Source organism: Hyperolius riggenbachi, chromosome 10, assembly GCF_040937935.1.
Source record: "Hyperolius riggenbachi isolate aHypRig1 chromosome 10, aHypRig1.pri, whole genome shotgun sequence".
In the NCBI taxonomy this organism is placed as follows: Eukaryota; Metazoa; Chordata; class Amphibia; order Anura; family Hyperoliidae; genus Hyperolius; species Hyperolius riggenbachi.
The window spans coordinates 197,376,535-197,390,630 of NC_090655.1; the positions used below are offsets into that span (position 1 = coordinate 197,376,535).

General features: G+C 42.2%; 1 protein-coding gene across 1 annotated transcript in view; it reads left to right on the forward strand.

Annotated features, from left to right (window-relative positions):
• SSRP1 (structure specific recognition protein 1) overlaps positions 1–13,512 on the forward strand; it is a 47,652-nt gene extending 34,140 nt beyond the window's left edge. Inside the window, exons 10-16 of the mRNA XM_068255582.1 lie at positions 2,713–2,845; positions 5,897–5,942; positions 6,046–6,175; positions 6,266–6,433; positions 9,143–9,234; positions 9,339–9,507; positions 13,232–13,512. Of these exons, the coding sequence (XP_068111683.1) occupies positions 2,713–2,845; positions 5,897–5,942; positions 6,046–6,175; positions 6,266–6,433; positions 9,143–9,234; positions 9,339–9,507; positions 13,232–13,291 (798 nt within the window). The 3' untranslated portion in view covers positions 13,292–13,512. The remainder of the gene's footprint in view (positions 1–2,712; positions 2,846–5,896; positions 5,943–6,045; positions 6,176–6,265; positions 6,434–9,142; positions 9,235–9,338; positions 9,508–13,231) is intronic.
• Positions 13,513–14,096: the final 584 nt, after the last annotated feature.

A 14,096-nucleotide genomic window follows, 5' to 3' on the forward strand; every position in this document is an offset into this window, starting at 1 on the left:
GAAGAGATTCTAGCTACACAGTGACTGGTAAGGGCACTTACACACGCTCGGTCACTCACTATTATGCTGATGCAAACTTGCTGGACCCTTATTAAGCTGGCCATACACTTATAAAATTCCTCCCAATGTTCTAAAACGATTGATTCCTTTTTCTGAAAGCTATCACACACACACACACACACACACATCAATATTTAATAGGTTCCAGCAGGGTATTTATTGGAAATTGATCAAACAGAATCCTTGTTCCATGCTGTACAACACTATGGCCCATATGCAATTCCCTTTTTCTCCTAGGAGATAATTTTTCATCTTTGATTTAGAATAACTTTTTAGGACCTTGCAACTGAAAAAGTACCAAAAAGTAGGTGAATGAGTACAATCAAAATAATTTTGAGTATTTTTTGCCTTGCCAGTGGTTTGAATGACATTTTATTGGCAATTTTGAAAATATCTCCTTGAAGAAAACTCAGGAGAAAAAGTGAATTGCATAGGGGCCTATGTGTTGTACATCTACTGCTGCTCCTGCCCTCAATACCTAGATTTTCCATCCTGTCAGATTGATGCAATTTCTGGTCAAACAATTGATCAGACATTTAACCTGTTGCTGCAGACTGGATAGTTTGAAGGCCATTCTGGCAAACCGGACGTACAGGTGTGTCCTGTCAATCAGTGGCAAGTGCGTACGCTCCCTCCGCTCGTTCACAGCGGGTCATAATTGGTAAATTGGAACTTGTTCCAAAAGCTAATTGAAGTGCCTGTGAATGAATGAACATAGCTTCAGCAAGAAGACCTGTTCATTCATTCAAATGAAAGTTAAAAGTTTAGTAAAACCATTTGCAAACACTCCCTGGTAACAGGGGATAAAGCGTGTTTCGCCATCTAGTGGACAAAAAGTTAAAATACACTACAGAATACATTTTCTATAATATTATTATTAATAAGAATAATAGTAATAATATTTATTATTATTATTATTTCATATTTATATAGCGCCGACATATTACGCAGCGCTGTAATATATATATATATATATATATATATATATATATATATATATATATATATATATATATATATTATCTATCTTGTCACTAACTGTCCCTCAAAGGAGCTCACAATCTAATCCCTACCATTGCCATATGTCTATATTATGTAGTGTAAGTACTGTAGTCTAGGGCCAATTTTTTTAGGGTGAGCCAATTAACTTATTTGTATGAGAACATACAAACTCTTTGCAGATAGTGGCCTGGCTGGGATTCGAACCAGGGACCCAGCGCTGCAAGGCGAGAGAGCTAACCACTACGCCACCCGTGCTGCCCCGTATTTATATACTTGCTGAGAACAGCTCCTAAGCACAAGGGATGGATAAAAAAAGGTCAATAGTTCATATATTTTATCTTCTGGGAGACTGAAAGACACTGATAGCCTATGAGACAATTGAACATCATTATTTTCTTAGCTGATACATAGAAAATAAAACTGTAGGATTATAAATAGTCACTTTTAGGAGGAGGAGGATAGATAAAATTGTTTACCTCATCAGTTTTTCACCCTGCGTTTCCTTTAATTGTGACTTTACCATATATCACCATGGCTGAAATTGGGGAGAGGGGTCTTATCCCACCCCCCAAATCAACTTTCTCTGTCCCCCTATATATATTTGCGAATGAGAGATTGTTTGGCTGGGATTTTGGCTGGTCTTCCAGCTCTAAAATAATTAGCAGCTACGCCCTTCCACTTTGGAGAATTTGTCAGAGGGCTCGTTTCCACTATCGCGAATCTGCATGCGTCCAACGCATGCAGATCCGCACATGTAATACAAGTGGATGGGCCTGTTTCCACTGTAGCGTTGTTGAGGTGCGTTTTTTTCAGCGTGAAAAAAACGCACAAAAGAGCCAACGATTTCGCCTGCGTCGGGAATCCGTGCGAATCGCCGCTAATGTATTTAATAGTAAAAACGCATGCGTTTGTTACATGCGCTTTTACCCGCGATTTCGCGTGCGATTTCGCACCTTTTTCAATTTTATTTAGCCCTGGCAGTGTCATGGTTAATTTCGCATGGCACCCTGCCATGCGAAATCGCATGCGAAATCGCGGGTAAAAACGCATGTGGAAACGCATGCGTTTTTACAAGCGTCGGAATGCGGCCGAAATCGCGTCGCAACAGTGGAAACAAGCCCTTAATCTTTCGGAGTTAATCAGTCTTCCATAAATACAACAAACTGGGGATCCCATACCATTCATTTTGGGGGCAAAATTGATTTCCCATTGTACCAGTTTTTCCATTCTCTGACTTCTCACCACTGAAGGTTTTTATTTTACCTGAATTATTCACTTCTTGCCATTTGAACATTTTCCTGTTCCTATAATAAAACGTCCCAATGAACTTTTTGATGTTTTTAATCTGTGTTTTATGGTTAACCATTCGAAACTTCTGTAAAAGAATTTCAAAATAATTGTTTTTTTTTCCAACAGTTTTACATCAGCCAGTGTAGTGTTGTTCATGAACTAATGTAGTATTTTTTAATCTGTGCTTTCGACATTTCACTTTCAGTCAGAAAACATGATGGATTTCTGAATAGAACTATTAATTTTTTACCACGAAAGCAAACAGGGATTTCATGTTTTGTAGCTGTTCAGTACATCTCAAGCCAGGATCCTATTGTGACCCTATTTTGTGTTATAAATCTATCTCATTTTTTTCTTCAGGGCATGAAGCAAAGTTATGATGACTATGCAGATTCTGATGATGACCAGCAGCATGATGCTTACCTGGTGAGGATGAAAGCAGAAGGAAAGATTCGAGAAAATGCCGACTCAGATGACTCCGGAGATGAATCTGGTGGGGAAACCTTTTTTATGCATAAGGTTATGCTGTCACTTAGTGCATCGTTTTCTGCACCAAAGAGCTATGTATACGCTTCGTCTCCTGGAATTCTTTCCATCTTCCTGTCTGTAAAACTTGTCAGTGAGGCAGGAGATAAAGCCATTTTTGAAGAGTGGAGGAAAGCTACACCCATTAACACGTTTCTACTAATTTCATAATTTCCTCTTCCAGACACCAATTTGGTTCATATTAAAGCCATGGATTTTCGTGGGACAGGAAATGGGAAATGCCCTCCAGTAAGGACCCACAAAATCCAAAAGAGGTTGGAGCCCTATTTCAGCAGCAGCAAAACTGATTTTATTTTATTTTTTCTATTTTGGATGGTGGATTTTAACCTAATAACCATAAATTCATCCTCTGTCAGATGGATATTAATTTAAAAAGAGCCAGTAGTATTTTTTTTCAATAGGCATATTCCTAATGATGATGATTTATCTATATGGGACACAAGCTTTGTGTCATGCTGCCCCTACCCTTTGGAACGCTCTGCAATCATTCAAGACCGCTTTAACTCTAGACTTGTTTAAAGGATACATGAGCTAAATAAATCCTGATCTACTTATCTGGAGCTTCCTCAAGCTCCAGAATCCATGTCCAGCAGAGGAGATGAGACGATAGCCTATGGGAAATTTGTGAATCACAGTTTTGATGTAATAAAACCAATAATAGGCTATTGGATTACAGCCTTGCCACATGTAAAGCAGTTTTGTCCTATTTCTGTCACTGCAGCGTCACTTAATGCTTGGCATTTTAATGAGTTCAGTTTCCACCAAGAGCTCCTGCCACCCGCTGTGATTTATGAGCGAGTGCTACAGATAACTAGATTAGGCAGAATTCAAAATGCTTCAACCAGAGAACAAATGCAGTGCAGGAACTCAGAAGGCAAAAAAGTAAACAAATAGGACATTCAGCTGCTAAAACCTTTGCAAGTGTAATCTTGCGCTATCAGTGGTGGGTATAGGCTGTGTTAAAATCACAACCTCATGCAGCTCCCCAGCCCGGCTGTTGGGCAATCTTTGGACAAGAGGAGAGGAAGGGAAGAGAGCTCTAATCGTATTTCAGGTTTTATTTATAACAAAAACATTACACTTTCTAGAACATGTAAGGTTAACAGCATTTCATGGTCATACGCCCTAAAGGTTGCAAGGTGCTTCTTACTGCAACTGCTATGACAGTGATCAGAACCCAGCTGGAGTGAGGGAGGCAGGCTGTCACCCTGGCGGTCCTGTACCAGTGACACACTGCACAGGTGCCAATGGGTTTGAAGAACAATTAAAATGAAACTCCACTATGGCTGGGAGAAGAGCAGTTTCTTCTGTTCACAGTGCATTGCAGGGATCAATGACAAACATTTCAATTTGCTTACATGTGAGCAAGTAAATCGTGCAGACAAAAAACAGTTATGCAACATAGTCACCGAAATGGCCTGTTCTATTGGAGAGTCCGAGTTTCCTGCCAGCCACTGCATTGGATCAAGCGGACAATATGCAGCACGATGGGAAGTTCCTAAGCTTACCTCATTTTAGAAAAACAGCCTGTCATACATTTCACTGATTAATTCATTTTCTTCAGATACAAATTAAGCTCTAGTTAGTATATAAAATACCAACGTTTTATTTTTAAACGTTTATTGGTTTAACATTCTAGTAAGGGAGCTGTAAAAATGGTCAAATCAAAAGCTTATCCAAAAATATAGTTGTTGCATTTACCATATGATTTGGAATGGTCAATAAGATGCTGTATGCAGCTTAAAAATATGCCCTTTGAATCCCATCAAGGTGGAACTCGATTGGTCCATTTTCAAACTACATTTTTTATTTGAATCGTATTGATCATCAGCACATATGATGAAGCAGCTTTCAATAACAGGATTAAAACGTCCAACAAAACTGTAGGTAAACTGGGTGAATTCCGCTCCACCTTGGTCGTGAATTCACCCAGTGGTGACAGTGCTGGAGCTAGGCGACTTAACCCAGGAGCACAAGGAAGAGCGTGGGTCCCGCACAATGTCGATAACCAAAATAGTTCACTTTATTGAAACGGGTAAAAGCCAAACAGCCCGGCAGCTGACATGTTTCGGACACACAGGTCCTTAATCATAGCACCATGCTATGATTAAAGAGAATCCGAGGTGGGTTTGAAGAATGCTATTAGGACACAAAGGCTGGTTCTGCATACTATCACCAGCCTCTGTGTCTGTACTGTGTCCCCCCAGCCCCCCCACCTGCTCTCTGCTGTCCCCCATAAAAAGAAGTCATGCTAGCAACATGCAGCTTGTCGCAAGCTGGCTGTTTACCTTATGTCTGCCATTCACTGCCACTCCCCCCACCTCCTCTATAGCGCCGCTCCCTTCCCGCATCCCTTCTCTCCCTGCCTCTGTAAGCTTCCTCCAATCGGCTTACGGAGGCGAGGAGGGAAGGGACGCAGGCGGGGAGCGGCGCTGTAGAGGAGACGGGGGAGCGGCGGTGAATGGCAGACGTAAGGTAAACAACCAGCTAGCGACAAGCTGCATGTCTCTAGCATGGCATTTTTTTTTATGGGGGACAGCAGAGCGCAGGAAGGGCTGGGTAAGACACAGTAAGGATCTGCGTGTCCGAAACCTGTCAGTTGCGTTTGGCTTTTACCTGTTTCAATAAAGTGAACTATTTTGGCTATCGACGTTGTGCGGAACCCACGTTCTCTCTTTAAAACTGTAGGTAGAATAGATGTAATCATGTACCAACAATGAACAGATGGTGAAGGACACAGTACATGTCTGGAGATTATGTACCACCAGTGATTCTGCACTGGAGGAATAAAGGATACTTTTCATAGACTTTTCATTGTGTGTGTGTGTGTGTGTGTGTGTGTGTGTGTGTGTGTGTGTGTGTGTGTGCGCGACGCGCGCGCGAGCACACGCGCACACACACACCTATAATCTCTACCAAAAATGGTAACACTATATGAATACACAATCATAATCATAGTAATAAACCTTGTTTTGTTTGCTTTTGTGTGTTGCTGTAGATGAGTCCTTTAACCCTGGAGAAGAGGAGGACGAAGTTGCAGAAGAGTAAGTTGAAGTTCTGCATCATGTCATGTGACACATCAGAAACAATTTGTTTCCTACTTTTACAGACCACCTCCCTCCTGAGACATTTTTTGCTTTGATTTAGGTTTGATAGTAATCCTTCAAGCAGCTCTTCCAGCGCTGGCAGTGATGAGGAGGAAAAAGTTGAGAAGAAGAAGAAAAAACCCAAGGAAACGAAACCTGTTAAAGAAAAGAAGCCACGCAAGAAAAAAGAGGTAACCTTCTGAATAATGGACACTTCTGGTTACTGGTACAGTGTAAAATGCTTGCTGGTTTGACTCACATCAATATTGTTTGCTTTGCAGAAGAAAGGCAAAGACCCTGCAGCACCTAAACGTCCAATGTCTGCATACATGTTGTGGCTAAATGCCAGCCGCGAGAAGATAAAAGGTGACAACCCCGGGATTAGCATTACTGACCTATCCAAGAAAGCTGGTGAGATATGGAAGGGAATGACCAAGGATAAGAAGGAGGTGAGAGGAGCCTGCATGAATATAGTGACCTCAAAAGACTTAAACAGCTCATGTTGCTAGTCTGAGAGTAGTCTGGTATAATAACGTGTAGGAGGTATGAATAAGGGCTATTTTCCACTGAGTTCGTTTTGCGACTCTTATGATCGGGTTGCAAAACGCTATATATATTTTGAAAGAGTGGAAACCACGTGTGGCTATTTCCATTATTGTGCTTTGTGTGTTTGGCCTCCTATACAAAGCATAGGAGTGCAGGAAAATCGCTCTTTTTCTTGCCATTATAAAACCCATTGGACCACATGAGACTCCCATTGATCATTATTATTTTGGATTAATTTAGCGCTAGCAATGTCCGTGGTGCTGTACAATTAATGTGTTAGATCAGAAGAGGTAGAGCACACAATGTGAAGCCTAAAATATGCTTTTACTTCTGAACTGTACTGTGCTTGATGCCAATATTGCCGGTAAAATCAGGCACAGCATCATCCTATCAGATCAAAGCGTTAGACTATGTCTGACACTGATTGCCGCTGGCCACATCCGCCGCCGCTGCACCACACTTATATTAATACGTGAGAGCATTCAGGCCAATCATATGGGGTCCACTGCTGGATCTTTGATCCCCTGCAGCAGCACAGAGCACCACATAACAAGATTTTGCGGATGCTCATGTAAGGGGGTGGAGCTACAGAGTGCAAGCAGATGCAGACCCTGCCACATCACCTCTTTGCTACATGAGCCTTCGGATTTCTGCCGCTGATCATTTTCCCCCATCACCCATGTTCCCCTCCGCACACCGGAAACAATAAAGTGCTTGGGAGGGGACATGGGTGAGCCAGAAAAATGATTGGTAAGGGTTAAAGGATATTGATATGTTGAAGTGGGCCCAGGATACCTATTTGACTTCAAGAGGGCAATGCTGTACTGTCAGGTTACTTGGTACCTGATCATAGTTTACTCTTAGTTTTTAACTCGACACACCAAGTTTGTTTTAAAAGAATAGGTAATAATGACAGTACTACGTTCAGGTATATCAAATTTGTCAGCAGCTAGAAGAAAGAAATAGGATTTAGTTGGGTGTACATTACAGAAGTACAAACAATATCAAGTAAAACAGCTATGCCTTATACAGTTGGGTCGGAGTAATAGAACAATGCAAAACATAACATTTAGGGAATGCAGAATTAAGAGAAGTTATAGGTTTCTGAGGTTTGATTGTTTCCAGGATAACCATGTGCTGTCAAACTTTACAACAGTGCAGCGGTGTCCATAAAGGACTCTGCAATACAGTAGAACAGCATGGACATTTCAGACCCAATTCAAACAAGTGGGGACCGTTGGCCATATCCAAAACTTGGTTAGAGTTTTCCTTGCTAAGTTAAGGGCTTGAAGTAGGAAAGCTTTAGTGTATTTATCAGAAATCTGATCAGGAAGGAGATTGAGTAAACCAATTATATTGACACAGAAGCAAGGTAACATAATTCAAATCAAAAAAGTATGTACCAACAGATATAAAAAGCAAGCACTCAGTTACCTAAAGTACTTTCACACAAAATTTATATATGTATATACTCGACTATAAGTCTACAAATTAAGGTCTGACTCACTAAATAAAAGTATAGGGGTCGACTTGTACTCAAGTCAGACCGAAATTTTTGACTCCTAGCTGAGGGTGTGGGGGACACACCTCTCTCTCAACCTTTGCAGAGGAAGCCGCAGCAGCCAGCATGGTTTATAACCCCCCTCCCACCATCTGGTTGGAGGAACATTACTTTGCATAGCTTTCTTTTGACCTGAGAAGGTTTCAGAGGCATCCATTGCCCGTGAGACACTGACAATTTTACCAACAAATGGCTGCAACACTGAGTAAAGTGTTTACAATTAGTGACAATCCCATTTGCATCAATTTATCCAGTGGGAAGTGACACTTTTTTGATAAAGGAAATGGGAAGAAAACAAAGGTCTGAAAAGTCCTGACCAAAATGATTAACAAGGAAAGTTTGGGTGGAATGATACTGGGCTGCAATGTTTACTAAGGAGAGAGAGTGGATAATTGCTGCACTTGGGGACCTGGAGGCATTATTTGCTGCACTGAAGGGCCAGGAAGGGTTAATGCCTGCAATACTTTATGCAGTGCAGTCATAAACTTTGTTTGGTAGACTTATACTTGAGTCAATAAAAAAATTCCAACTTAAGAGGGTAATATTTTGAGGTCGACTTATATTCGAGAATATACAAGTAGTTCCTAGAGCTTCAGAATCTGGAGAGCTTTACTGTGCAAATCCTGTCTCAAGTTATTGAAACGTACATTGACCCTCCTATCCTGCCTTTTCCACTTCAGTATCCGTCTACACTGTGAAGAAGAGTGCTGGACATGGATTGGCTAGTAAGCTAAAGCTGTGTGCATAACAGAGTCCCCTAAACTTGGCTATCCCAGGAGGCAATCTATAAGCAATAAAAAAAAAAAAAAGTGTGCAGATAGACCAAGGTACAGGCTTTAAATGTCTTTAGGTGTTTAATTAGGTTTGAAAATCAATGTAGGCTTAGTTGAAAAGATGCAGTTTCTGCATAGGCTGCTTTATATTACCTATCAATAGCAGGCATTATACGGACACTCATTATTGGTTATCATATTAGTTTCATATTCTGCAGATGGAATTCCTTGAAGGTACATTTTCTCTTAAGTAGTATCATTTTGTTTCCTTATTGCAGGAATGGGATCGTAAGGCGGAAGAAGCCAAGCGAGATTATGAGAAGGCAATGAAAGAGTATAATGAAAATGCACCTTCTGGCACACCCAAAAAGTAAGATTTATTTATTTATATTTTTTTACGGTCTAAAGTTGTTGTTTTTTTTTGTTTTGTTTTTTAAATACCAGATTTATGGCCTTTTTTTATTTTTTCATCAGAGAGCCGAAATCGAAAGGAGAGAAAAGGAAGTCAGCAAAGACAGAAAAGCCGAAAAAAGCTGCAAAGCCTGCTTCTCCTGCCAGAACCCCTGTTAAGACCAACACAGTGAAGAGTAAAGAGTTTGTGTCTAGTGATGAGAGTTCTTCAGATGAAAGCACACAAAAGAAGGTAATGGTTTCATACAAGAACTCCTTTGACTTCTTAAAGGGAACCAGAGAGGAATGATTTGTTAAAATAGAAAAAGTTTTATACATACCTGGGGCTTCCTCCAGCCCCATAAGCCTGGATCGCTCCCAAGCCGCCATCCTCCGCTTCCTGAATCCGCCGGTACCGGGTCCCATAACTTCCAGCGGACGCGGCCAATAGTCCGCATCACAGGGGCTCCCTCCATACACGTACGCATGCGGCTGCGCAGTAGACAGCCACACGTGTAACTGTATGGAGGGAGCCCCCTGTGATGCGGACAATTGGCCGCGTCCGCCAGCCGACTGGCGGTAATGACGGGACCCGGTACCGGCGGATCCAGGCAGCTGAGGACGGCGGCTTGGGAGCGATCTGTGCGGATGGGGCTGGAGGAAGCCTCAGGTATGTATAAAATCTTGTATTGATCCTCTCTGGTTCCCTTTAACCTTCCAATGCAAAGGGCAGTTGGTTCTTTGAGCTACTGGCCTTCTTCAATACTGCCACCACTTCTTTATAGGTTTTTTTTCTTTTCACATATTTCCGTTGTTTAACCATTTAAGGACCAGCAGTCTTTGGGCACTTAAAGACCAGAGACCGCTCACGAAATCCCGACGAATCGCCACACATACCTGCCGCAACCGCCGTCATCGCCGCTCGCAGAGACCCCCAGGACATAGACTCTGCCGTCTCTATGACGGCAGAGTCATGTGAGCCGGTCAGGAGCCGCTTTCATTGGCTCCTGACCCTGTCTTTCAATGTAAGCCAATGGGAACGGCTTACATTGAAAGACAGGGCCAGGAGCCAATGAAATCGGCTCCTGACCCGCTCACATGACTCTGCCGTCATAGAGACAGGCAGAGCCTGTGAGATGCAGCGAGAATCGTCGGGTTTAAGCGTTGCGATCGGCGTGGAGAAGCGGAAACGGCGGATGCGCGCTGCGGACAGTGATTGAGATCTACGCCCTGCCAGCCACGAGCCCACCAATACAGGGCGTAGATCTCAATCACTGCGGTCCTTAAATGGTTAATAGAGAACTACACATTCCATTCTTAAGACTAACAAGATAACCTACATTTATGCCAAAGAGAGAGGTGTATTTCAGTGTTGCAGAGGCAAACTTGCCTAGTTTCTTGGAGCTCTAAAACCTGGTGCACACCTCCAATGTTTACTGGCCAATGATTGGCCAATTTTACCACTAACCTGTAGTATGAAAGCTTACTTACACAATCTGCTCATAGTAATCAAAATCTGTTGGTACATGTACTACATGGAGGTAGTAAGATTGGCCAATCAAAATTGAATGCGTATTCCAGGCTTTATGCTTTGTGGTGATAAGAGATGCAGTCCAGGTTTTCCAATTCTCTCCAGTTATAGCAGCAAAAGCAGTGCCAGTTGGTTTTAATTAGGCTGCATATGTCCATATTAAATCTATTCCATGTTTAAAGGACTCATCATTTGTTTTCCCACCTGGTCCTCTGTATTGGTGTTGACCACTCTGTCTTAGAACAGGTACATAATAATATTAATAATAAAGCTTAAATGTATCTGACTTGCTAGTCTTTCCTCCTCCCCTCTCCAAGCTCCCTTCACCCATCAGATTCCATTACTTTCCTAGATGCTCTAGGTTTTCCTGTGAGACCAGATAAACCTCAAAATATCTCTTCGAATCAGGTTTAGTTGTTGACGAGGGACTTTTACAGGGAGTATTTCAAAAAGGTACATTACCCTGGATAGTATTATTTGAAGCAGAGAAGGTTATGCCTAAATATTTAATAATTTTTCCACTGAAATGTGAAAGTCGCCTTAAGTGTTTGTACCATAATTTTAAGTAAATGATTCAGGAGTGCCTTCGTCTTATGTGGATTTAGCTTAAATCTTGGTCTCCTTAAAATGTTTTAACGTTTTAAGAAACATTTTGGAGAAACATTTGTGGGTTTGCTATCAAGATATCTTCTACAAATTATATTTTAAAGTGTTATCATAAAGTTTTACTACTATAGTAATATGTATGAGGTGTTATGCAGGAGATCAGAAGGTAGATGACGTAATGGATTAAGAAGGTTCTTTATCAGATTCAAGGCAGTTAACATACACTTGGATCAGTCACAGTAGGCCTGAACGATTTTAGGAAAGGATTGAATTGCGTGATTTCTGCCAGAAATTGCAATTTTGATTAACAACGATGGTTCAGCGCATGGATGGTGAGTATGAGTGCCCCCAGTATAGGTGCCCCCAGTATAGTTTAGCCAGCTACAGGTGCCTCAGTAAAGGTTAGTTAGCTATAGGTAAGCCAGTATAGGTGCCGCAGTACAGGTTAGCAATCCAGATCCCCTTTAGTGTATATAGGCAGATCCCCCTTTAGTGTATGTAGGCAGATCCCCCCCCCCCTCTTTAGTCCATATAGTCAGATCCCCTTTAGTGTATATTGGCTGATTCCCCCCCCCCCCCCCCCCCGAGTGTATATAGGCAGATTACCCCCCCCCTTCCCACTTAGTGTATATAGTCAGATCCCTCCTCCCCTTAGCACATATAGTCAGATATAGGCACGTCCCCCCTTTAGTGTATATAGGCAGATCCCCGCCCCCCCCCCCTCTAGTCTCTCCCTTGCCGCCACTGGTACCTGCCCTGCGCATGGCCCTTCCTCCAGAAAGTCCCGATCCCCCACACTTCTGCGAAGAGGCAACGAGTGTTACGGCAGGGCCTGTAACAGGAAGTGACATCACTTCACTTCCTGGCAGTAGTAGATACTGGGCAATGCTCACCGCCACTTCACAGCAACTCGCGGTGCGGCAAGGGGGATCAGGATGCACTGGAGGAGGGGACTGGGAGCAGTTCAGGTACCATTGGCTGCGCCGGTAAACCGCAGCACCTGCAGCTTTGACGGTCTGAAGATTGTCTTGCCCCTAATCACGATTTTTGTTTAAAAAAACAAAAATTGTTCAGCCCTACTCAGCAGTTGATATAGATTAGAAAAACTAAGAAGACAGATTCATGCATGGGTGATCGATCAATCAGATATCCATAGGATAAGATGTTGCAAAATAGCTTAAGGCGCGTACACACATTTTTTAAACTGTGGGTCATTAGACTCGCCCACGGGGTGGTCGGTCTGACGACGGTTTGCATGTGAACACAGGCTGATGAGGCTGGTTTTGACTGATCCGCTCGGCTACAGAATCAACTGACAAAAAGACTTAAAACTCTGAAGAAGCAAACTTAATGAAAACCAGTATTTGTTATTCTCAAAACTTTTGGCGATGACTTTACACTGTTCCTGTCCAATGTTCTCCCCAGAATTTTTTCCCAGCGGGGTGGTATGGGTATGAATAAGTAGCCGGCTGGTGCGCGACGGGGAATGCAGGGCCCACACAGCTCTGCTTATAGCATAGGAGGAGGAGAAGGCGGCGGCGAGCCGATGACAGCTAGGTGCTCACCAAATTTAGCCGGGTGGAGCACCCAGTTAAAAGAGCCTGGGGAGAACACAGCTGTCTATTGCACACTGATACGCATTGCTGAAATCTGCTTGCTCAGCAACACAGTAGTGTGCCCAGGACTTTCCAGAGCAAGATAGAGCTAAAAGCATATTGTATTTACCCAGTAGTTAGTTTATTACTGAATTATTCATTTCAGAATTCTTCTATTCACTTTTGAAGGCCATTGTTTGCTTGTAATGGCCATATTCACTCATGGTTTTTCTTTATTTCTTTAGGGATCAGATGAAGAGATGGCCAGTACTCCTCCCAGTTCCAACGAGTCCGGCTCAGACTGATTAACGGCATGCCTGGGAACTGTTACAACTCCGCAGACTAATGAACTGTTTGTCCACATCTGCATCAGGCTGGTGGGAGAGTGCTGGTGTGCAATATAGAGGAGCGATGTATATTTTTCAGTCTCGCTGAAGCTACAAGCAGAAACGTATTCCCTGTAGAAACCTCCATTTTGTGTCATTTTGTCCCCCCCCCCCAGTAATAAAATACTATCTGGGTTTTCTTCCGGTTTCTGTGATTTTCTTTTTACACATCTTTGAGAGCTAATTGCTAATTTAATTCTCCAGCCTTCTCACCGAGCCTTTGCCTTCTAGCACTTAGTAGACGCCTCCTGGATGCTAAGTGTGTTTAATTTGGTTAAAGAACCTTAAGTAAGTCTCTAGTGTGCAGGCAGAGTGCAGAGATCAATCTAAAGGCTTAAATGTAAAAATAAATATCTACATTTCTCCCCACCTCCTTAAGCTTCTCCTGTGTCCGTATCCATGTTCATGTTAACATAATTGTACAATCACGTTTTATTTGTTATTAACTTCTATGTCTTAAAGTGGATCTACACCCTAATATTATACTTTATGGAAACTGATAATGCAGTCGTTAATCCTGAACATATCAAATCACATCATCGTGTTGTGGAAAAAATTTCATCTTTCTTTCAGCAAATTAAATTTTGCTTTAATATTTGTATTTTCTCGACTTTGCCATTGCAGTTGAAGAGTATTTTACAGGGGAGAGTGGATAAGAGGGCCATATGTTTATCAATGAATATAAAAGTAGTATATTGTCTTGGGAGTTAGATAAATTGCTTCA